This window comes from Scylla paramamosain, chromosome 37, assembly GCF_035594125.1.
Source record: "Scylla paramamosain isolate STU-SP2022 chromosome 37, ASM3559412v1, whole genome shotgun sequence".
NCBI classification, from domain to species: Eukaryota; Metazoa; Arthropoda; class Malacostraca; order Decapoda; family Portunidae; genus Scylla; species Scylla paramamosain.
Window position 1 is genome coordinate 12148249 of NC_087187.1, and position 26198 is coordinate 12174446.

The following is a 26198-nucleotide window of genomic DNA, read 5'->3' on the forward strand; positions in this document are numbered from 1 at the left end:
CTAGAGCAACATGATACTCCCTCTGCTATGTGGGGAAAAATAATATGTGCCCCTCAAACGAGGAGCTTGTACCCCTGCATAACACCATAAACGTATTAGAGCTGTTTGAGGAGTTAAGAAATATCAGCCGAAAAATTCACTTGTTTCCAAAATAGTTCTTATTGTGAGAGGAATTCATGAGTACGTAAATTCCATCCATCCCAAGGACGCCCAGCTAATAAACAACCAGCACTCTCGGCAAGGAGCTTACGAGCCAAATGGAGCGAAGATTCCAAGGAATGGAGGATTCCTTCATACTCAAAGCTGCCACCCTTTTTGGATCTAACATTTGAAAAACTACCATTTTCTGAACATAAAAAATATCAAAATGGTAGAAAAAAGCATTGTCAATCAAATGCGTTCAGAGGATACTCCAAGCACTAGAAACACATCTCACACTGCAGCAAAACTACTTAACACCATCGTGCCCCAAGAAAAAAGAAAAAAAAAATCTCTTTGGAGTCGTTTTTATGCCAAAGTTGAGAAGATTGTGCAGGTATCATCAACCATCAACAGGCCCGTATGTCTAGCTAAAAAAGATTCCTACAAGAACCTCACATCTCTAAAGAAGATCCTCTAACGTGGAGGAAGGAGCACGTCACACTGTTTCCTAAACTGAAAGATATGGCCAATAATAATCTATCTTTACCTGCATCATCTGCTCCTTCGGAACGACTCTTTTCTAAAGCAGGTGAACTGATATCAAACAGGCGAAGCAGTCTCAGGGAGAATATCAGCATGGTTCTCTTCCTGTACAAAATCCTCTAAGGCTGCGAATGCTTAAAGCATGCCTGATTGTTATATATATATATATATATATATATATATATATATATATATATATATATATATATATATATATATATATATATATATATATATATATATATATATATATAAAACAAATAATGAACAACATATATATTTGAGTTGGAAAATATTCGGATAGAGGTTAATTCTCCTCATGGTATTCGGAGAAGAGAGGTGACAAGAGAAGTAGGGAGTCAGATGGTGAGGAATTTGAGCAAATTTACGGAGTGGTTTAGAAGGCTTGAAAAGAAGGCTGCAAAATTTAATTGGCCTCAGGAACGTTGAACTAGTCTTGTTGTCAATATGTCAAAGGGCAAGGCCTTGAAAGTGTGTGATAGGATGTCAGTAGATGACTTAGAAGATTATGATGAATTTAAAACTGACTTTCTCAGAGCATATGAGCTTACCGACAACAATTTAGAGGGGCCAGGAAGAGGCCTGAATATTTTTATTTAGAATGTGTTCGATACGTTGTGGAGGTAATGGGCAGACCACCTCCTACCTAAAATCATGGCTTTCGTTATGGTCTGGAGAAGCTACCAGATTTCACTAGCCGACTGAATTTTACACATGAAACGCTGTCAACTAGAAAAAAAATAAATAAATAAAAGATAAATAAATAGATAATAAATTGTCTGTTATCAAACTAACTAATAATAATAATAATAATAATAAAAAAAATATCATCTAGCAAAGATCAAGAAATGTAACAAAAGCTTAATACAACGTACATTATCTCGGACAGGAGATGCTTCATCACCTTGGAACGAATTATATGAGTTTGATTTATTCATTCAAGTTATTTCATTAATATACAAATTTATAAACCCTGACACATAGGAACTAAATAACGATGTTTTGATACGAAATATTACCAAGATATTGGTCAACAATAACATACTCGTGATCATGGTCGGGACTTGCACAACTGCTTCAGACAGAAGCTTTGTGCATTGACGATTATTAACACTCATCGCTGCCCTTGGTGCCCGACACAGCCACACACTCCAACAGAACATTTGCTGCTACACTGTCCTCGTTACCACTCCACCGCACTGCTCTCCCACTCACTGGCATGTGCCCACAGGTAGGTAAGGATAGGTAAGATAGGAATAGGTATTATTTTTATTCATGTAGTGTAGGAAACTTCCATGGTGGAAATTTCCATTGTTTTGCATCTGTTAAGATGTCGCCACCTACCACAGACTGATCACGAGGTGCTGACGATATGTCCACATCCACTGCTGTTGCCGGCGGCATCTTCCCGAGGCAGTTAGCAGCCAGCTGGCCGTGCGGCAGGAGTAGTGCTACCAAGCAAGCCTGCTGGTGTATCTCCGTTGAACTCAGTGCTGTGAGTGTGTGCACAAGCTCTGAACAAACTATATAAACTAAGTGAAATAATGTCACAGTTTCACTGATACAAAACACAGTGACGTACTGTTGGTTTCTCATTAATCAGAGACCTAATACCACCACGTTACTACAGTACCCCGTAACGAGTGAACTCTTGTTGGTGTAAATAAATTGTATATATTGACTTGATTCAAATTTTCTTTCAAGTCTACTCATATCACACCACTTTAAATCAAATGTTCTTGCCACTGGCGTGACAAACAGTGACAAATAGTGACAAAATGTGCCTAAGAACTAGAAAAAAACTACGTGAAAAACGTAGGTGAGTGAAAAACACTAAACAATGTGGAACAGAGTGAACGAAGGATTAGAGAAGTGAGGAATGAACTGGTAGTGGAGAACCACGAGCAGCACGGTTTCGCTGTGGTTAGCACAACGTGTTCAAAACAGTGACCTTGTTTACCGCTCGAGGGTTCCACTCACACCACTCTTGCCTGACGAGATGAACCCTTATAAACTCTCTACATAAATGCTTCTTTTCCTCCGGCCTACCGCCTACGGCACTCCACAACCGCACTGAAAAAAAAAAAAAAAAAAAATCGTCATTATGCCACACCCTTTTTCAACCTACAAACTCAGTTTTGCATGGAGTAATCTACTGCAAGAGGGTTGCGGTCCCTGCCTAAAAGAGGTGAGGAGCTAGGAAGCTGTACGTATCTACAAGGGAGAACAAGGTGTCCTTTCTGCCCCGCCTCTCCCCGCGGTGCGGCTCTCACTCCCCGGCGCCCGGACAGCCTCGCCCCATGTCCAGTTCTCGCCATTCCTCCTTTATTATACCTTGTCCAATCATATATAATTTTGTTTGCCATGTCGTTGTGATATCAATAGCACCACACATAAAATCAGACACTACACTCCTAAGACTCATTGTGAGGAAATAGTGAAACGACTGACTACGACAGGTCGACGGGGCCTCAATTAGTCATTGACTAATGACTCAACTTTGAGTCACAATTAAAATCAACACGCACACACTCCTCTCCCCCATACTAAAGTCGTACATACTTAGTCTAGTATAAATATTAATTTTATGTGATTATTTCAGAAACTGCTGATTCTTCCTGCGGCCCACTGCTAGATCTGTGACAGCATTTCCCTAGGCGATTAAGCTGTCCAAGGTGACTCAGCGTCCTTGACATAGCAGGCACTAACGAACACAAAGGAAAGAAAAACTACTCCTAGAGTAACTCAATTCCAGTAGATTAACATTAACTGACACTTCAATAGACACCTTACTTAATAACATCACTTGTTCTTACCTTGGTGGTGAATTATTTAATTATTTTTCACTTTAGTGAATAACGAAATATTTTGTGTAAAATATTTTTGTCTTTGAAAAATTACAGCTTGTGTATCCTTTTAGTAAAGCTCATTTTCATTTCATATAATAATTATCATTTTATGTAATGAATATTTCTACTAATTATTCATAAGAACTCAATGTATTTTTCCTTTTTACTCTCTTGGTGTTGTAATTTTCTTTTGAAAAACTCGAAGTTAATACAGCACCATAATTCTAACTTATTGCATAGCACCTACATGTAAAAAAAAAAAAAAAAGAATTACAGCAATTAGCTGGGAAATTTATAAATAAATAAAAAAGAAATAAATAAAAAACAAAACTAGATGAAAGCGCGACAAATGCTCGTTATACTGCGTCTGCCGTTGCCGTCATTCGACCAGCATCTCCAAGAGAAGACCGAGATGTGGAGTCTTATGCCGCTGCGGTCAGGCACAACACAGCTGTGCTGACGTGTTATTATTGCAATAGACCCGGGCACACAACAAACAGGTGCTTTAGTAAACAAAAGGACAAGAAAAAACTTAGGAAGGCACCACAATCCAATGTCAATCCTCAGCTCTCGGCAGCTGTTGCAGTTCCAGCTTCAAGGGCAAGGGGGTGATGCCGTTAATCGTCCTAAGAGGACCTCACTAATAAACAACAGTAACACTCATGGAAATGCTGATACATCTTCTGGTGTAACTGCTAAATACTGCCGCATGCACAACACGAGGACCTATTCTACTGATGAGTAACGCAGTGGAAAACTTGCAATGAAGGGTGCAGACACAAAGGACCAGTGGCACTTCAGGAGGTACCCGGTCGGGGGAAGCCACGCTTCCTGTCCGAACCAAACCAGGTTAAACATCATGAGAACAAAATCGTAGGTGAGAATTGCTGAACCAGAAGGAGAGGCGATTCGCGCTTCCCTAGTTGCTACCTGTACTCAGACGAGTGCAATGGTTCTCCCAGCACAATTAGGGTTTTCGAAGGTTTCATTTGCCGTAGACACCAGCGCGTCTGTTAATGTGGTGTCGGAAGAATCCTATTTAGCCATAAAAAGCGCGTCGCTTGGCGGACGTTGGCCTCTGAAACCCATTACAACCAACTTATTAGATGTTTCGCATAACCCTCTTAGAATATTGGGTGTTGTTTGCCTCCCTATTAGGTTGGGTAAGAACTTCAAGGTTATGAGAATGGATTTCTATGTTATTTGTGATTTCAGCCTGCCGTCATATGGGCTTCTTGGCTTAGATTCATTGAAGATAAACCACATGGAGTTTCATTCTCAGACCAACTCAGTGAAGACTGGAGTGAGATATTTTAAGGCGATGGGTAAACCCAAGCGTCTCATATCTCCTTCTCACCCTATTAATAACATCGTTTCAGCTCAAAGACACCAAACATCAATAATTTGCGAAAAAGACATCATGACTGGATGGAAATCAATTAATGCCACGGTAATAGGTAATCATTTAATTTTAATCGTTTTAATTTTTAATTTTCACATACCAGTATCCATTCCAAATGTCCACATAGGCTGTGATATTTGCCTGGAAGGCCCCGCTTGAGTGAATAGATTAGCTGTGGAGCCTAAACTAAACACAGTCCGTGAGGACAGTCAGACCGCTGTTCGTGCAGTAAATACTGCACGAACCAATCCAATAAGATCCAATAATAATAATAAGGTGGTCCAATAAGACTGAAGCATTTTTTCCGATAAGATTGAAACAGTATTTCTTACGCAGGCTTTAGTTTTATGATCAAAAGGTCTTGCCTTAGGCTTGGAGATTCCTGCTGCTTGTGTCGCTTCGGTTCGTAGATCCGGTGACATCGAGCAAGATACGTGCCCTTAGTTCGTTTGTTAACGTCGTGGATTACCCGGAGTCAAAACACTCGTTGCTGGAACTCCTGCGTTGTTACAGGGACTTGATTGCATTAACCGGGGAATCCTTGGGGAGCACTCACAACGCTCAACATTACATCAAACTGAGACCACAAACACAACCTGTCTATATTCCCGCGTATCGCCTTCCTTATAGCTAGCGCGAAGTTGTAGACAAATAAATAAATGTTAAAACAAGGGGTTATTCAGCATTCCCAGTCTACTTGGAACAGCCCTCTCTTTTTAGTACCCAAAAAGGATAGCACTTATCGACCTGTGATTGATTTTAGACAGGTAAATAAAGTCACTGAGGATGATCATTATCCTCTTCCTGTCCTGAAGGATCTTTTTATATCTTTAGGAGGAGGAAACAGTGTTTACAGTAGCCTAGACTTATTGAGTAGCTGCTGGCAGGTACCACTGCCACCAGAGTGCTGCATTCAGCACACCTAAAGTAAAGGACGTTTTGAATGATAACGCATACCTTTTGGATAAAAATCTGCGCCAATTACCTTCCAGAGGCTAATGGACACCTTATTCGCGTCCATGATTGGTGAAAATGTTTATGCCTACCTGGACGACTTGATAATCTTCAACAAAGATACTGACTTACCTCACTAACTTAGAATCGGTCTTGCTAAGGTTGAGAGAGGCAGGACCTAAGGCAAAATTATGTAAGTGTGATTTCCTACGTAAATCCATCTCCTTTTTAGGGCATGTCGTTGATGCTGATGGTATTCACACTATGGGTGATAAAGTTAAAGCAGTTAAAAACCTTCCAACCTCTAAAACTGTAGATAATGTCCGATCCTTCTTAGGGTTACGTGGATACCACCGATCATTTGTCAAGGGTGTTGCCAGCATGGCGTCGCCTCTAACTACTTTGTTAAAGAAAGACGTACCCTCCCATTCCATTGGAATGCTGCCCATGAACAAAGTTTCCGTAGCCTTAAGTTTGCTTTCACCAACTCATCAGTTCTTGTCTTCCCGGATTATACAGCTCCATTTATTCAGTACACGGATGCTAGTGAGCTGTGTCTTGGTGCAGTATTAATGCAGACAGACAAAAGAGGTAAAAACAGAGTTATAGGCTGCGCGAGTAGAACAATAAATTCCGCTGAGTCTAATTACTCTTTAACTCATCAGGAAGCTCTCGCTATCGGTTGGGCTTTCAAAACTTTCAAAGATATAATATTGGATATCCAGTAACCATTTATACTGATCATACAGCGATCACTAAACTTTTCGAGGGTAGAAAACTCTCGGGTAGTCTCGCTCGTTGGGATGTAACTATCCAAAAAATTTAGCCTAACTATTAAGTACGTGCCCGGTCGAGCCAACAGAGATTCACTTTCTCGAAACGTACCTGTAGGATCAGTAACACACCAGACACCACCAATCAAAATTTTCACAATGCAGGAACTGACAACTGCTCAACGCAGTAAAATTGTTCATCAACGTGAATCAGGGGATGAGGTCACTCTTCCTACATTAAAAATATCTATATCACAGTTCTTACCCAACAAGGATGGCCTCCTTTGCCGCTACTCGCAGGATAAGCGCTACCCAGTAACAAATAGTAATTCCGGAGGAATTTGTACCTATCGTCTTACAATTGGTACATGGTTCCTCCGTTGGCGGACATACGGGGGAGGATCGTACCCTAGCTTCTGCGCGTGTGCATTATTATTGGCCAACTATGGGTGTAGAGACTGTAGACATTGAAAAGCATGTTGAACTATGTACTAAATGCGCACAGAATAAAGCAATGGTGCCGAAACATGCGCCGATTCTTGAGTATCCTCCACCCACTAAGCCCTGGGATGTGGTGGGGATAGACCTTTTGCAACTACCTCTTAGCCATCATGGTTCTAAGTACTTGCTAGTCTGCGTTGATCACTTTTCTCGCTACGTTGTACCAGCGTCCCTGAAAGAAAAGACTGCAGCTGCCGCTGCTCACGCCCTTGTCAGCAAGTTATTACTGGTTTACTCAGCAGCTCGAATTTTACTAAGTGATAACGGAACTGAGTTTCGCAACGCACCACTATCAAAAATATGCAGTCAGTACAGCATTACACACACATATGTAATAACTCACCACCCTGCGAGCAATGGATTAGTAGAACGTTCCAGTAGAAAAATCCTGAAAGTCCTGCGACCAGTGGTAATGAATTCGTTATACACCTGGAAAGAATGGTTACCACATGTTGTCTCCTGTATAAATGACAGCGTTTGCGAGTATACAGGACATAATTCCCATTATATTGTGTATGGACAAGAGTTGAGACTCCCATATAATTCGACAAACTTCAATCTCCTGTGTATAATGTGGATGACTATGGAAAGGCTCATTTTCAAGTTTTCTCAGACATCCATAGGGAGGTGAAAACACAACTTCATGAGTCAAAAACGGCCATGGCTGTGAAGCAACATAAACATGCTTCTCCAGTAGAACTACAGCCAGGTGACTCAGTAATGATTTAGGTTTCCGAGAGACGTTTTAAATTATCTCCTAAATTTGAGGGGCCTCGTCTAGTACTTAAACGCCCCCATGGCAATAAATTTGAAGTTTTTGACCCAGTGTCTAATAAGGTAGAAGTGGTGCATAATGACAGGCTTACATAGACCAACATTAAGGTGAACGTGAGTTTAGCCGAAGCTACTTCCCTTGCAAGCTGTGTCTAGATTCTCCTACACATACGCATAACTACAATCTGCGAAATTGTACTAACCAGCTTGCTTAAATGTTTCTTTTTTGTGTGTTTCAGAGATGTTTGTCCTACTCCTTTTCTTCGTCTTCCCCTCTCTTCGAGCCGGAGACCAGGCCACTTCTGACCAGGGGCTCTTACGGCCTTTATTGGCCAAGTGTCCTTGGTGGAAGACTACTTATGGGTCAGATATCCATACACCGACTTGATTGAAGTACTAAAAAAAAAAAAAAAAAAAAAAAAGAGTTGGAATTAGCACATTAACTGGGAGTTTCCATAAATAACGAACACTCATAGCCAATACTCTAACAGTCTCAAAACTTTTACCTGGTGACAGACTTAAGATTGTAAAAGATACGGTTTTGGTTGCTCTGAATAATTATGAGACCCTTACGTCTGCTCAACGCTCCAAAAGAGGGCTGGTATATGGAATGGACATTGCATGCTTTTCGGAACTGCCTTAGATAGCGATGTAACTAACTTACAGAATCGTTATACCAAATTGGTTGCAGAAGCTGTCAACAAATAAAATGGTTCAATTAAACTGCAAGAATATTGAGCGCTTGAACCATAACGTACATACCTTGTTTAATTACACTAACAAGTTTTGGACATTCCTTACTGAAGCTTTTGATAGGTTGCATGAGCAGTATGCTTTTCACAAAGTTTTCTTATTACGTTCTGCTTTGGAAACCTCCGTTACCTCTATCATGCATAGTAATGAATTAATTCTCAGGAATGTAGTAGATGCTTTTGCCTGTTAAGGATTTATTGCATACCCTAACCTTGGCAGAGGGTAATTTCTCCCTTCTACCTATATTTACCGGAACAAATGTACCTTCATTACTACCTGTTCCTTAGTTCCATGCTCGTTTCAGATGTCATTGTGGTCCATGTTCCTTTTCGATCACATAGGGTCTACAGTGCTTGTCACATTGAACTGTTCCCTTTCAAGGTAAATACTACCATCCAAACTTTAAACCTCCCACGGTCACATGGTCTTGAAGACGCTGATGGTCTTCAGTATTCTGTCAGGGATCCTCGAGATCTTTTTGTTTTCACTTTTTGCCTTTGTACCATTAACGAAAATCGACGTGTGCGAGCTATCCCTGGTACATAAGCTCGCTTCGAGGAGTTTGTCTCTGCCCTTATTCCCATTTAGCTCCAACATCTTACTTTCATAAAAGCTTCATGGGTCGTCATTACTTCTTCTTTCCTGAATCCATGCCTGTCTCTGAAATGTGCGAAGGGTCGTTACTCTTCCACAGCATCAGGACACTTCTCCATTTTCTACACTGAACATCCTCGGTCTGTCCTTTACTTATAATCTGAGCTGGAAACTTCATATCTCATCTCTAGCTAAAACAGCTTCTATGAAATTAGGTGTTCTGAGACGTCTCCGCCAGTTTTTCTCACCCCCCCCCCTAGCTGCTAACTCTGTACAAGGGCCTTATTCGTCCATGTATGGAGTATGCTTCTCATATCTGGGGGGGGGGGGTTCCACTCATACCGTTCTTCTAGACAGGGTGGAATCAAAAGGTTTTCATCTCATCAACACCTCTCCTCTAACTGACTGTCCCCAGCCCCTCTCTCATCGCCGCAATGTTGCATATCTAGCTGTATTCTACCGCTATTTTCATGCTAACTGCTCTTCTGATCTTGCTAACTGCATGCCTCCCCTCCTCCCGCGGCCTCGCAGCACTAGACTTTCCTCTTTCTCTCACCCCTATTCTGTCCACCTCTCTAATGCAAGAGTTAACCAGTATTCTCAATCATTCATTTCCTTTCTCTGGTAAACTCTGAAACTCCCTGGCTGCTTCTGTTTTTCCACCTACCTATGACTTGAATTCCTTCAAAAGGGAGGTTTCAAGACACTTATCCTTCAATCTTTGAGAACCGCTTTGAACCCTTTTATAGGACTGGCATTTCAGTGGGCATTTTTTTTTTTTTTTTTGCCCTTGGCCAGTGTCCCTCCTACATAAAAAAAAAAAAAAAAAACTGTGTTCCTTAACTTCTTCTTCTTCCAACTTCCTACTCATTCTGAAACACTACACCAGGGTTTTATGCCAAAGATTTTCAAAAGATTCTATACCTGGAAAATGAATATTTCCATTGTAAAATATGTCTCCAACTCAATTTCTCAACTATCTTTTGCAAATTTATCTGAATTAGAATCAGCTGTCCATGGTTCTTTACCTTCCTACTTACAGCCTCATACTCATTATCCTTCTTCATCATACCACTTGTCATGACGTTGGTTTTAATGATTCCCCTGTACTGTCTCCTTAGACGGATTTCGGTTTTGTATAAATTCCTTAAGGCCAGAGTCTCTCTACAAGAGACAGGCCACGACACCAGTCTCTGGTAAACTCTGGAAGTCCCTGCCTGTTTCTGTATTTCCACCTTTCTATGACTTGAATTCCTTCAAGAGGGAGGTTTCAAGACACTTATCCATCAATTTTTGACTACTGCCTTGACCCTCTTATGGGACTGGCGTTTAAGTGGGCATTTTTTTTTTATTGGATTTTTGTTGCCCTTGGCCAGTGTCCCTCCTTCATAAAAAAAAAAAAAAAATAAATAAATAAATAAAAAATGACGTGGATAGGTACATGTCTCTAGACTTATTCCTCGTGAGAACGCTCAAGACTGGTGACCGAGCGGTGTACCCATAGGTAGGTAAGGCTAGGTAAGATAGGAATAGGTAGGATTTTTATTCATGTAGTGTGGGAAACTTCTATGTTGGAAATTTCCATTGTTTTGCATCTATTGAGATGTCTCCACCTAGCACCGACTAATCACGAGGTGCTGACGATATGTCTGACGATATGCCCTGTCAAATCCCTAACAACAACTTGCACTTTCGAAAACATTACGGATTCATCTTCTGTTGAAAAGCAGTGTCTACATCTAATTTTTATCCCAACCTATGAGACAAGAGGGTTGTGGGGATGTTATCTTTTGGCCGGACACCGCCACTGTTCTTTCCTCATGATCAGCTTCACTCTCACTGGGCTGCACCTCCTCAACAAGATTTGGGTAACTCTGCATTTTTCACCATTTCTACCAACTGAGGATTATTATATTCAGAATAGGGTATTATCTTAGACTTGAGGAAACCCTGAAGGGAAAGAACCATCCCCTATATAGCACGAGCACATACTGCATGATGTACCTGGAGCCGTATTAACAAAGATTCTCAGAGTTCGTCTCGGCCTTCTACTTAGACTTGTGCTTATCTCATGACCGTGCTTAAAGTTGTGCTGAGCCTTGGTTGAGACGAATTCTTAAGTCCCAGTATGAAATGGTGAAAGAGGAAAACAGTAAAATCTTACATTTCTGAATTTCGAGTTAATAGTGTAATTTTTTTTCTTCGATTGAATACAAAAAAAACAAGATAAATAAAAATTTATCTTAAATTTTGTAAGCATATGAGCGCATCAATTTGTGCTTTTCATTAAACAAATTAGATCTGTCAACACGCCAACAGCACGACACAGGGACCAAAGGTCATCATTACTGCACATCTGCATTGGCTAAATATTAATGTAATTGTTATTTTAAATACTAGCGTTAGCGCATCACTCTTTCCTTTGGGGCTTTCCAAGGAATCTCTCGTCAAATCTGTCACAAATAACACTCCTGCAGGTCTAGTCTATATATGTCTAGCAGTTCAGTGTCATTCAGGTCATCAAGTGCATCCTTACGAGGCTGATAATTCTTGAGGTGGCGAGCATGGGCTTGGCGGTCGGCCATCTTTGTTTGGTTAACTTAGTCTTAATGTAACTCGTAAAATTAAGCTACATACAGACATGTCTTAAATATTCAGCAGCTTAGGACCTAGACTCAGTGTGACTTGAAAAGTTAAGCACAACTCTTAGCTTGGGAGTTGGTCTGGGTCAAATCTTTACAGTTAAGAATCTTTGTTAATAAGGCTTAGAGCTGTGCTTAACTTCCCAAGCTGTGCTGAGTCTAGATCTTAAGGCTCCTAAAATTTAAGATATGTCCGGATGTAGCTTAACTTTAAGATTTACGCTAAGACCAGGTTAACCAAATAAAGATGGCCGACCGTCGTGCCCGAGCTCACCACCTCAATAATTATCAACCCCTCATGGATGTTCTCAATGACCTGAATGACTTGGTGCTAAAGAAAGGATGACCATTCAGATTGCTCTTTGTTGTGTGAACTTAGTGTTATTCTTTATGTACTCGTACTAATGTACTTTGCTTTGATTAAATTTAAAGGTTCCAAATCTCTTTCTGTTTCCGCATGCCTTTAAGGGTTATGATAATGGATACACCCCCAGATTTTATATAACAAAACTGGGTTCTAGTCCAAATGTGTAACAATATATATATATATATATATATATATATATATATATATATATATATATATATATATATATATATATATATATATATATATATATATATATATATATATATATATATATATATATATATATATATATATATATATATATATATATATATATATATATATATATATATATATATATATATATATATATATATATATATATATATATATATATATATATATATATATATATATATATATATATATATATATATATATATATATATATATATATATATATATGTGTGTGTGTGTGTGTGTGTGTGTGTGTGTGTGTGTGTGTGTATGAGGTAAGTAAGTATATATAAGGCCTTCTTCTCCATTTAATGCAAAGTTTCATTTCATCATCAGGCATTGCATGATGTGGCGATGATGTGAAGTCCTCACTGTATAACGAGCTAGTCATCCGTTATATCCTCTGAAGTACACCCACTGGAAGAGTGATCCAACCAATTACTTGAAACAATTCCTTGGTGGAGCTGAGACGTTGTTCCCCAGGCCAGGTTATGTTGATAGTGGAACAGGTTCCGAGTTATAGATGAGGTGAGCAGGAATACACCGGACTTCCTTCTTCATTTAATGCAATATTTCGCCTTCACAGGAGGCATCATCAAGTATTGCATGGCGTGTCGATGATGTGAAGTCCTCACTCTATAAAAAATCAGTCATGCATTATATCCTTTTAAGTACACCTGTTTGAAGAGTAATCCAACCCATTTCCAAGTTTAGATTATAGATAAAGGTCAGACAGAAGATGGTCAGTGTTGAAGAGGGAGACAGCTCAGCTGAGTGTCACTGAAGAAGAGGGAATGGTTTTGTTGAGTTGATAGATGGAGGAATTGAGGTTTTGAGACATGGAAGAATACGAAGTTTGTTTTGCCAAATAAAAAAAAAAAAAATGAGATCAGAAGGTAGCTTCCCTGCATGAGCTGTTTACTTACTGAAGGTTTGGGCGTCTACGAAAAGATGTGGAAAAGTGAACGGTGGTATTATCATCATAGGAGTGGATAGGGCAAGAGGTTTGGTTTAGATCATTGATGACTAACAGGAAGATAGAGGGTGACAGAACAGAATCCTGAGAAACACCACTGTTAATAGATTTAGAAGAGCAGTAACTGTCTACAGAAGATAGAGGGTGACAAGACAGAATCCTGAGGCACACCACTCTTAATAGACTTAGAAGAGCAGTGACCTTCTTCCGGAACAGCAGTAGAAGGGTCGTAAAAGAAACTTGAGATAAAGTTAAAGAGAGAAGGATAGAGAAGGACAGAGAGAAGGTAGTTTGCAATTCAAAGCTTTGTGGCAGACTCTTTCAAAATCTTTTTTGTATGTGTACGACAACAGCAAAATTTTCACCAAAATTCTTAAAAAAAAGGATGACCAAAAATTAGTAAGGAAAGCCAGATCTCCATTAGAGCGGTCCTGACGGAACACATACTAGCGATCAGGTAGAAGGTTGTGAATTGATAGATATTTTAGGACAAAGTAAAAAAAAAAAACTTTAGGGAGGCATGAAATTAAAGCAATGCGACAGTAGTTTGAGAGATTAGAACGGTCGCCCCTTTAAGGAACAGGCTGAATGTAGGCAAACTTACAGCAAGAAGGAAAGGTAGATGTTGACTGATAGAGTTGGAAGAGTAAGGTGCAAACACGGAAGCTCAGTTGTGGAGAACCATATGAGGGATCCCATCAAGTCCATAACCCTTCAGAGGGTCTAGAGTATGGATATGTTTACCAGTGTGCGACCATTAATGAAATACCCAGATAATGATCGAAATATTTTCTTCATGCTGGCAGCCAGTGGCCATTGTCCAATAGCAGAGTCGGAGACGTCCTGCAGGAATGTAGCATACATTAATTGATGAAATGATGAATTAACATTAACTGATGAATAATGAGGCCACAGCCAATGCTATATAATGCTGGTGCATAGCTCCGCTCAACTCAGTTGCGGTCCAGGGAGTTTACAGAGGTTGGGTCTATGACACTCTTCATTATGGTCATATGCTAATATAACAATTTAAAGTAACGAATTCTTCCTATACAAAATTTGAGTTTTGTGACATATATTGATCCTCTCACTTTTATAGGGAACGTACAGCAAGCATGCACTTGCTTCATTAATCCTTTAAACTTTCCATAATAGCATCGAAGAGAGAGAGAAAAGCAGCAATGTGGAATTGTTGTTTCCATGATTGAGTATTTTTCATGGTTTCATTACAAATTACAAAAAAAAAAAAAGTGTTTCATTGAAAAAAAAATATCCGATGTCATTTAAATGGAAGAAAACATAAATAACCTTACGAAAAGTTCCTTTATTCCTGCTGTCAATATGCTATATTTTAGTACACTGGTATGAGGATCGCTACTCGTCCCTACTTACAGAGAAGGGAGAGACTAACAGGTGAGAGAAGTGTGTGTGTGTGTGTGTGTGTGTTGGACTTTGGTCAAAGAAGGAAGGAGGGGAAGCAAGTCGCTATGGGATCTGGCCAGCCGTCACCGTCACCAGTATGCCAAAGTGAAGCTGACTAAACTTTCTATTGCAAACTAAGGAAACCTGTCACACCAACCATCCACCGCCGCCATCCTTCAAAACCCATCGTCGCTTAAATAGACACAATTTATTCCTTTTATTTATTTATTGATGAAATGATTCCTTTCCTAAATGCTTGATCGACTTGTGTGTGTGTGTGTGTGTGTGTGTGTGTGTGTGTATGTGTGTATGTGTGTGTGTGTGTGTGTGTGTGTGTGTGTGTGTGTGTTGGGGTGCGAGTTTGAACTATTCCACACCTTTGGAAGAGGCCCTGCCAGGTGACGATTAGAGGGGGACAGGAAGGAGTAGCAGTAGATCGCTATGGAATGGTGTGGCGCCAGGCTCTCTCTCTCTCTCTCTCTCTCTCTCTCTCTCTCTCTCTCTCTCTCTCTCTCTCTCTCTCTCTCTCTCTCGATTTTTTATATTTTTTTCATTCTCCTTCTCGACATGGAAATAATGCTGCGAGTAAAAGGAGAAAGAGGAGGAAATGGAGGAGGAGGAGGAGGAGGAGGAGGAGGAGAAGGAGGATGAAGAGGAAGAGGAGGAGGAGGAGAAGGAGGAAGAGGAGGAGAGAGAGAGAGAGAGAGAGAGAGAGAGAGAGAGAGAGAGAGAGAGAGAGAGAGAGAGAGAGAGAGAGAGCGCATAAGAACATAAGAAATAAGGGAAGCTGCAAGAAGCGACCAGGCTTACATTTGGCAGTCCCTGTATGAAATATACCCACCTATTTCCATCTATTATCCCCATCCATAAACCTGTCTAATCTTCTCTTAAAGTTCTCTAATATCTTAGCACTAACAACACGATTACTGACTCCGTTTCACTCATCTACCACTCTATTGGAGAACCAATTTCTTTCTATCTCCTTCCTAAACCTAAATTTTTCAAGTTTGAATCCCTCATTTCTTGTTCTACCCTGGTTGCTGATCCTAAGAATTTTGCTTACATTCCCATTGTTATAACACTTATACCACTTAAAGACTTATATCAGGTCCCCTCTTAACCTACGTCTAAAGAATGTAAATTTAACAGCTTGAATCTCGCCTTGTAAGGAATACTCCTCATCCCCTGTAACCTTTTAGTCATTCTCCTCTGTACTGATTCTAATAGACCTGTATTTTTCCTGTAATGTGGGACCAGAACTGCACAGCGTAGTCTAGATGAGGTCTGACCAGCGCCAAGTATAACTTTAATATTACTTCCGGCCTTTTTTTTTTTTTTATGTAGGAAGGATACTGGCCAAGGGCAACAAAAATCTAATAAAAAAATGCCCACTGAAATGCCAGTCCCATAAAAGGGTCAAAGCAGTGGTCAAAAATTGGTGGATAAGTGTCTTGAAACTTCCCTCTTGAAGGAATTCAAGTCATAGGAAGGTGGAAATACAGAAGCAGGCAGGGAGTTCCAGAGTTTACCAGAGAAAGGGATGAATGATTGAGAATACTGGTTAACTCTTGCGTTAGAGAGGTGGACAGAATAGGGGTGAGAGAAAGAAGAAAGTCTTGTGCAGCGAGGCCGCGGAAGGAGGGGAGGCATGCAGTTAGCAAGATCAGAAGAGCAGTTGGCATGAAAATAGCGGTAGAAGACAGCTAGATATGCAACATTGCGGCGGTGAGAGAGGGGCTGAAGACAGTCAGTTAGAGGAGAGGAGTTGATGAGACAAAAAGCTTTTGATTCCACCCTGTCTAGAAGAGCAGTATGAGTGGAACCCCCCCAGACATGTGAAGCATACTCCATACATGGACGGATAAGGCCCTTGTACAGAGTTAGCAGTTGGGGGGGGTGAGAAAAACTGGCGGAGACGTCTCAGAACACCTAACTTCATAGAAGCTGTTTTAGCTAGAGATGAGATGTGAAGTTTCCAGTTCAGATTATAAGTAAAGGACAGACCGAGGATGTTCAGTGTAGAAGAGGGGGACAGTTGAGTGTCATTGAAGAAGAGGGGATAGTTGTCTGGAAGGTTGTGTCGAGTTGATAGATGGAGGAATTGAGTTTTTGAGGCATTGAACAATACCAAGTTTGCTCTGCCCCAATCAGAAATTTTAGAAAGATCAGAAGTCAGGCGTTCTGTGGCTTCCCTGCGTGATATGTTTACCTCCTGAAGGGTTGGACGTCTATGAAAAGACGTGGAAAAGTGCACGGTGGTATCATCAGCGTAGGAGTGGATAGGACAAGAAGTTTGGTTTAGAAGATCATTAATGAATAATAAGAAGAGAGTGGGTGACAGAACAGAACCCTGAGGAACACCACTGTTAATAGATTTAGGAGAAGAACAGTGACCGTCTACCACAGCAGCAATAGAACGGTCAGAAAGGAAACTTGAGATGAAGTTACAGAGAGAAGGATAGAAACCGTACGAGGGTAGTTTGGAAATTAAAGCTTTGTGCCAGACTCTATCAAAGGCTTTTGAGATGTCCAAGGCAACAGCAAAAGTTTCACCAAAGTCTCTAAAAGAGGATGACCAAGACTCAGTAAGGAAAGCCAGAAGATCACCAGTAGAGCGGCCTTGACGGAACCCATACTGGCGATCAGATAGAAGGTTGTGAAGTGATAGATGTTTAAGAATCTTCCTGTTGAGGATAGATTCAAAAATTTTAGATAAGCAGGAAATTAAAGCAATAGGACGGTAGTCTGAGGAATTAGAGCGGTCACCCTTTTTAGGAACAGGTTGAATGTAGGCAAACTTCCAGCAAGAAGGAAAGGTAGATGTTGACAGACAGAGCTGAAAGAGTTTGACTAGGCAAGGTGCAAGCACGGAGGCACAGTTTCGGAGAACAATAGGAGGGACCCCATCAGGTCCATAAGCCTTCCGAGGGTTTAGGCCAGCGAGGGCATGGAAAACATCATTGCGAAGAATTTTAATACGTGGCATGAAGTAGTCAGAGGGTGGAGGAGAGGGAGGAACAAGCCCAGAATCATCCAAGGTAGAGTTTTTAGCAAAGGTTTGAGCAAAGAGTTCAGCTTTAGAAATAGATGTGATAGCAGTGGTGCCATCTGGTTGAAGTAGAGGAGGGAAAGAAGAAGAAGCAAAGTTATTGGAGATATTTTTGGCTAGATGCCAGAAATCACGAGGGGAGTTAGATCTTGAAAGGTTTTGACATTTTCTGTTAATGAAGGAGTTTTTGGCTAGTTGGAGAACAGACTTGGCATGGTTCCGGGCATAAATATAAAGTGCATGAGATTCTGGTGATGGAAGGCTTAAGTACCTTTTGTGGGCCACCTCTCTATCATGTATAGCACGAGAACAAGCTGTGTTAAACCAAGGTTTAGAAGATTTAGGACGAGAAAAAGAGTGAGGAATGTACGCCTCCATGCCAGACACTATCACCTCTGTTATGCGCTCAGCACACAAAGACGGGTCTCTGACACGGAAGCAGTAGTCATTCCAAGGAAAATCAGCAAAATACCTCCTCAGGTCCCCCCAACTAGCAGAGGCAAAACGCCAGAGGCACCTTCGCTTAGGGGGATCCTGAGGAGGGATTGGAGTGATAGAGCAAGATAAAGATATGAGATTGTGATCGGAGGAGCCCAACGGAGAAGAAAGGGTGACAGCATAAGCAAAAAGAATTAGAGGTCAGGAAAAGGTCAAGAATGTTGGGCGTATCTCCAAGACGGTCAGGAATACGAGTAGGGTGTTGCACCAATTGCTCTAGGTCATGGAGGATAGCAAAGTTGTAGGCTAGTTCACCAGGATGGTCAGTGAAGGGAGAGGAAAGCCAAAGCTGGTGGTGAACATTGAAGTCTCCAAGAATGGAGATCTCTGCAAAAGGGAAGAGGGTCAGAATGTGCTCCACTTTGGAAGTTAAGTAGTCAAAGAATTTCTTATAGTCAGAGGAGTTAGGAGAGAGGTATACAGCACAGATAAATTTAGTATGAGAATGACTCTGTAGTCGTAGCCAGATGGTGGAAAATCGGAAGATTCAAAAGCGTGGGCACGAGAGCAGGTTAAGTCATTGCGCACATAAACGCAGCCTCCAGCTTTGGATCGAAAATCAGGATAGAGAAAGTAGGAGGGAACAGAAAAGGGGCTACTGTCAGATGTCTCAGACACCTGAGTTTCAGTGAGGAAAAGAAGATGAGGTTTAGAAGAGGAGAGGTGGTGTTCTACAGATTGAAAATTAGATCTTAGACCGCGAATGTTGCAGAAGTTAATGAAGAAAAAGTTGAGGGGGGTGTCAAGACACTTAGGGTCGTCGACGGAAAGGCAGTCCGACCTGGGGACATTTATGGTCCCCTCTCCAGATGGGGACTCCGAGGCTGGTGTAGGAGTCGCCATGATTTTAAATTTTTTGAGTGAAGGGTGTGTGTGTTATTAGGTGCTTGTAGTTTTGTGTGGAGGAAAAGAGTTGTCTTTAGAGGGCAGGCTGTGACTGCCCCCTTGTGTTGTGAGACACAGAGGGAAACGTTCAGTGAGGTCACAGCTGGGTTTAATGATAAGTTCACAGCACCCCCTGAACAGTGCTTTAGACCTTACTGGGAGTAATTATCGTTTCGGCAGGTGTCTACTGTCTCCTCCTACTACTTTTAACACTCCTAAAAATGAATCCTAGTACCCTATTTGCCCTGTTTCTGGTCTCTATGCATTGTTTTCCTAGACGGAGTTTAGAGCTAACTATAACTCTTAAATCTTTCTCGTACCCAGTACCTACCAGAGTTTCGTTGTTTAATGTGTACCTACTATGTGGGTTTCTTCTACCTACGCTAAGTACTTTGCATTTATTGATATTAAATTCCATTTGCCATCTGCCCGTCCATTCATTCATCCTATCTAAATCTGCCTCCAAGGCGATGGCATCCGATTCTGACCTAATTAATCTAATCTACCTATCTTTGTATTATCCGCAAATTTACTAACATCACTACTAATTCCACTATCGAAGCCATTGATATATATATATATATATATATATATATATATATATATATATATATATATATATATATATATATATATATATATATATATATATATGTATATATCTGTCTGTCTATCTATCTATCTATCTATCTATCTATGTATATATATATATATATATATATATATATATATATATATATATATATATATATATATATATATATATATATATATATATATATATATATATATATATATATATATATATATATATATATATATATATATATATATATATATATATATATATATATATATATATATATATATATATATATATATATATATATATATATATATATATATATATATATATATATATATATATATATATATATATATATATATATATATATATATATATATATATTATAAATAACAATGGCCCTAATACTGATCCCTGTGGCACCCCACTAATTACATGACCCCACTCAGATTTTGAGCCGTTTATTACAACTCTTTGTCGCCTGTCACTAAGCCATGACTCTATCCAGCCTAACTAACACCTTCCCATCTATCCTGTGTGCCCTAACCTTTTTCAGGAGCCTTTGATGCGGCACCTTGTAAAATGCTTTACTAAAGTCCAGATACAAGATATCGTAACTGTCATCATTATCTACTGCCTCGTACACTTTACTGTAAAAACTTAACAAGTTTGTCAAGCAAGACTCCCCCTTCGTGAAGCCATGCTGTGACCGATTTATCAAGTTATGTTTGTTTAAATGTTCACTAATGTTCGTTGCTATTGTTGACTCCAATATTTTACCTACAACTGAAGTTAAACTGACAGGTCTATAGGTCTATAGACGCTAAAGTTTTATCTCCTTTCTTAAAGATGGGTACTACATTAGCTTGCCTCCACATTACTGGTACCTCAGCTGACTCAAGTGATTTCCTAAAGACAGAAACTAACGGCTCACTAATAACCTCTTTGCATTTTTTAAGTACTCTGGGATATATTTCATCTGGTCCTGGTGTCTTGAACTTTTTTAGCCTATCTATCTCCTGAGAGAGAGAGAGAGAGAGAGAGAGAGAGAGAGAGAGAGAGAGAGAGAGAGAGAGAGAGAGAGAGAGAGAGAGAGAGAGAGAGAGAGAGAGAGATGCGGGAGGGGGGATGAGGTAGGCGTATGGCGGAAAGGCGTTCAAATATTTAGTCAATCCCCTCCCTACTTCTAGAATTACTTCCACTACCATCACCGCCACCTGTCATATTCATAACAATATTTGCAAACATTACTATCACTGTTAAATAGTAAAACTTTACAAAATTCGAAAAGAAAGCAGTCAGTGCCTTAAAAATATTTAGATTTTAACAATGAGCGGCAGGGTAGTCTGGAGAGGGTCACATCCATATCATCAGTGTGGAGGATGAGGAAGGAGGAGGAGGAGGAGGAGGAGGAGGAGGAGGAGGAGGAGGAGGAGGAGGAGGAGGAGGAGGAGGAGGAGGAAAGCCAAACAGCAATAGACCTTTTGTTCCTTAAAAGGCTGTTTGGTAACTACTTCTAACTAGCTACAGAGAAGAGAGACAGGACAACATAGCAGAAGGCTCCTCCTCCATCACCCATGCAGTATGGAAAAACTGACATAGAATTTTCATAGGAAAGGATGAAAGGAAGCTCTACTACTCATCCTACGGTGAACTCTATACGCCTATCTAAAAGTTAATACAATTTATAATAAAACTGGTGTCTATAAAATAAGAGTTCATTAGTGAATTTTGTAATTATTCGGACAATAAGATAGCTTGTTGGGGATTTGCTTTTAAATATCTGTCTATTTTATTTTTTAATGATTCAATAGAATTGCTGTTTACGATTTTTGCAGGAAGTTTATTCCATATATTTACTGTGCGATTAAAGAAAAAAATGTTTGGCCTCGAGGGACTTAAAACGTTTGGGTATAATCTTGAATGCATTATTTCTTGTTAGGTTAGAATGATTAATGACAAAATATTTATTTGCATCAAGGTTACTATATCCTTTAAAAAATTTGAACACTTCAATCAGGTCTCCTCTTATCCTGCGCTTTGTTAAACTAAATAGGTTTAGTTCTTCCAGTCGTTCCTCATACGGTTTATTACGCAATCTTGGAATCATCTTTGTGACTCTACGCTGTATCTTTTCTAGTTTTTCATTGTCTTTTTTTTGTAATATGGTGACCAAAACTGTACACAAAATTGTAGATGAGAGCGCTTCAGTGAGTTATATACGGCAAGTGTAACCTTTTCTGATTTGAATTTAAAGATTCTTCCAATGAACCCTACTAATTTGTTTGCCGTCTTTACTGTTTCTTTGCAGTGTTGACTCTGCTTTAGATTTTTTGACACAACGACACCAGGATCCTTTTCTTTATCAGCTCTTGAAAGTGGGATGTTATTCATTGCATATCTCGCCTGAACATTGTTGCTTCCGATATGTAGAATTTTACACTTTTCTACACTGAATCTCATCTGCCATTTTTCTGTCCAGCTTGTTAGTTTATAGAGGTTTCATTGCAGTTCCTGGCATTGTGACACTGACGTTACTCTACTTGTTATTTTGGTGTCGTCTGCAAATTTACTTATTTTGCAATTGATCCCTTCATCAATATCATTAATATTATAAAAAAGTACTGGTCCTAATACAGAGCCTTGAGGAACGCTGCCAATCAAACTTTTTTCCACGTATCCACGCTGTTTTCTGTCAGAGCCAGTCTCTCAGCCATATCAGGGTGTTTCCAGCAATGCCGTGAGCTTTTACTTTACTGATGAGTCTTTTATGGGGAACAGTGTCGAAAGCTTTCTGGAAATCAAGGTAGATAATGTAAACTGTTTTTTTCTCGTCATACGAGTTAAATATTTCATAAAAGAAGTCTAATAAGTTTGTTAAGCAGGAACGTTTTGTTCTGATACCGTCTTGCGAATCATTTATGATTTTATATTCTTCTATATGTATAACAATTTTATCACTGATTATTGTTTCCATCAGCTTGCACACTACTGAAGTTAGACTGATCGGGCTGTAATTGGCTGGGAGAGATTTATTTCCTTTTTTAAGGATTGGCGTGACATTTGCTAGTTTCCATTCGTCGGGGACTTCACCCGCTAGTAAAGTTTTATTGAATAAAATCGTAAGCGGTTTCCCGAGCTCATTTCTTGCTTCTTTAAGAAGCCTGGGTGATATCTTGTCTGGCCCGGGAGGAGGAGGTCAATGCGTCGAGGATAGTAGAACACACACACACACACACACACACACACACACACACACGCACACACACACACACACACACACACACACACACGCACACACACACACACACACACACACACACACACAGAGGAGGTGAAAGCAAAGAGGAGCTTAGCTAATTGTTTCACACCATTCCCTCATCCGCCCACTCAATGGGTGAGTATGTGTGTGGGTGGGTGTCAGCCACACACTCCTCCCCCCCCCCCCTCTCTCTCTCTCTCTCTCTCTCTCTCTCTCTCTCTCTCTCTCTCTCTCTTTAGTGACATGTGAATCTTTCTCTAAGTGTGTGTGTGTGTTGGGGCGCGAGTTTCAACTATTCCGCGAGGGGCGGGGTGAAGGAGGGGCAGCAGGTCACTATGGGATGATGTGGCGCCAGGCCATGGATTTATAGGATAAAATTTAGCATTTCTTAAATTTTGACTAGAGTGTACTTAGCTAAGTCATTCTGACTAAGACTTACTAAGACATACTTAAACAATAGCTTAAGTCTTGCTGAGACAAAGGCAAGACCAAGTCAAAGCAAATGTATGAAAAGGCGTGAAGGCAATAGAGCAAATAACAAAATTATCTTATTTCTACATGAATATACCGCAAATAAATGATACGACAGTAAATGATAGTATATCTATAAATATTAGTATTTTCTACTCGGTTATCATTAATAAAAACGAACTATTTAGACACGTTTTTAAAGTTCATGGACGAAGCCTAACGCATCTCCCGCAAATCAAAACAAATCCCAGTCCCACGTGTTTCCTCACTGTAGTAACACCGACATCGACACTCAAAACCAACACCTATATATTCAATGCCAGCAATGGAAAACAAGGAGTGAAGTGAAAACTGGAGTGGTGACTCGATATTACTGTTAATCCGCTTGATCAACGAAAATAAAGACATAATAAGAGGGAATTTCGCCCAAAATATAAGGGCACAGGACAAGAGACAGGTATGGGAGGCCATTACCCAACAAATCAATGCTGCCTTCCCCTACGCTAGTTGGACTACGGAAAGATCAGGGAAAAAACAGCTTCGTCGAACACAAGAGGGTGCTGAGTGGAACGGATAAGTGAAGTTTTGTATTTTGAATTAGGCTAACACATTTCACTGCCATGTTTCAAGATTAATTACCCATGGAAAGTGTTATTTTTCCTAACCATTCCTGTTAAGGCCAATACAATAATGAGACCAAAGAGGTGTGAAATAAATGCACGGTTATATTCACACTAGTTATAGTTGGTCAGATAGTAAAACATTTGTAAAGCTGAGTAATTCATTACATTTCTTACATAAATGTATATATATATAGTCCTTATCAGATATGGAATTCAATTTTGATTTTTTTTTAATGCCATTCCTGGTAATGTGTCTATGAATTACCCGGTGCTTATTTAGTTTGTGTTAAAGCGTAACTCTATCTATTGCAATTAAATTTCAACAAAAACAATGACATATATCTAAAGGTGAATTAAGAAAATAACATCCAACAGATCTCTCGAAATGATTTACCGAAATTATGATGTCACTAAGGTAAATCTCAGCCCGGGTGTTATCTTTGATATCTTAGAATTTTATTGTCCATTTTCAGGTTGGGGTCCTCCACCCAAGAAGCCACTTGATGACACCAAACTCCTGGTGGGGGGAATTCCTTAGGAAGGATTTCCGAATCCTTCATGGTATTAACCAGGACAGTCATGAGATTGGGAATGATGACACTGCCACTTGGACGGTAGTAAGTTTTCAGAGGTATGATGAAATTTAAGGCATCTTCTATTTAATGCAGAAATAAGCATATGTTTAACTATTAGGATCAGACTGTCTCGCCCTAACAACATCCTAGTGATTTTTTTTTTTTTCGCCAATTCTAATAATGATGTGAAGCTGGGCGAGCTACTCCGCCTTACTTTCGCTAGGTAATGGCAAATATTTATTATTGTGCAGAATTATAACATACAGTTAACATATATGAAGATTTGTCAGGAACATTTAAGCGGAAAGTATTGAAATGTCAGATGAATGACTGTGTGTGAAGATTCAAAGGTAGATATATGTAAATTCAATGAAACTAAGGTGAATGGCTGTAAAGAGTGGGAAAAGAATGAAAGGACGGGGATAAAAGGTTGATTGATTGAAGGGAGAGCAAGAAAAGGTGGCAATACTTGTGAGTAGAAGAGCTTAAGAGTTCTAAGACTACGGATGGGTTCAGTAGTTCTATCCATGGTAGTACTATATCTGCAAAAAAAAAAAAAAAAAAATAATGGATTTCTAAATATTTCTTACCTTACTGTTTATTTGCAGGGGTGCGAGTGTCACTTCCGCTGAACGAGTTGTCCTTCATGTCTCGGAGGACGATAACTTCACTCCCCCAACATCAACCCCTAACTCTCATCAAGATGTCGTTTCAGAAGGGGCATCTAAACGTGCCTGCTCCTTGTTGCCTCTGCTGGAGTCCTCCGGTTTACACCAAATTCCCCAACAGATGGACTTGTTCCAGCAAATGCTGGAGGCGGACCTCCAAGGAGCTAGGAGCACTCAACGGATAGAGGAAGCAAGGTAGCGGTAAGAAGCCAGGCAGCAGAGCGAGAAGGCACGTAGGGAGGCGTACGTGTCCCAGAGGCTGGCGTACTTTTTAGTGGCCAAATACTTTAGCAATAAGTAATATAATAAATATAAAATAATTACACTTAAACAGAAAGTTCTGAGTATTCTTCCTTCTCCTTATATGTTAGGCACATATATAGCAATGAAAATTCAAGTTAGTATCAAATCAGTTTATTGAGTTAAATTGTTAATCAGTAGAGAATGAGAGACATAAACTACAACTCAGTTCTACGAGGTCCCTCCAGCGATTCATGGTCCTGTTGCTGTTCAGTCACTTGTGGCTCAACCTTCTTGACTGTAAAATAGAAATAATCAAATGACAATACTTTTCGTCAGCATATATTCGTAAGTATATTACCTGTAATGAATGACAATAAGTAAAAGAAGTACACTGCGTTGTGATGTTA

General features: G+C 39.9%; 1 protein-coding gene across 5 annotated transcripts; it reads left to right on the forward strand.

Annotated features, from left to right (window-relative positions):
• Positions 1 to 2062: 2062 nt before the first annotated feature.
• LOC135091509 (uncharacterized) lies at positions 2063 to 26198 on the forward strand. 5 transcript variants are annotated; one of them, XR_010262534.1, is made up of 4 exons: positions 2083 to 2893; positions 3308 to 3380; positions 24779 to 24936; positions 25489 to 26196. XR_010262534.1 is itself a non-coding variant. In XM_063989214.1 (3 exons), exons 1-3 carry the CDS (start codon positions 2078 to 2080, stop codon positions 25745 to 25747), a joined length of 540 nt encoding a protein of 179 aa, XP_063845284.1. In that variant the 5' UTR covers positions 2063 to 2077; the 3' UTR covers positions 25748 to 26198. The 5 variants fall into 5 exon arrangements, 2 of the variants coding, with proteins under 2 accessions (XP_063845284.1, XP_063845287.1); XM_063989214.1 differs by lacking the exon at positions 3308 to 3380 and having other exon boundaries at positions 2063 to 2200; positions 25489 to 26198; XR_010262535.1 differs by lacking the exons at positions 24779 to 24936; positions 25489 to 26196 and adding an exon at positions 8198 to 12387 and having other exon boundaries at positions 2084 to 2893.

Coding starts and splice junctions, on each gene's coding strand:
- LOC135091509 (XM_063989214.1), top strand. CDS start 2,078: ATGTCCACATCCACTGCTGTTGCCGGCGGCATCTTCCCGAGGCAGTTA. Junction 2,201..24,778: donor TCTCCGTTGAACTCAGTGCT/GTGAGTGTGTGC, acceptor GTCCATTTTCAG/GTTGGGGTCCTCCACCCAAG. Junction 24,937..25,488: donor ACGGTAGTAAGTTTTCAGAG/GTATGATGAAAT, acceptor GTTTATTTGCAG/GGGTGCGAGTGTCACTTCCG.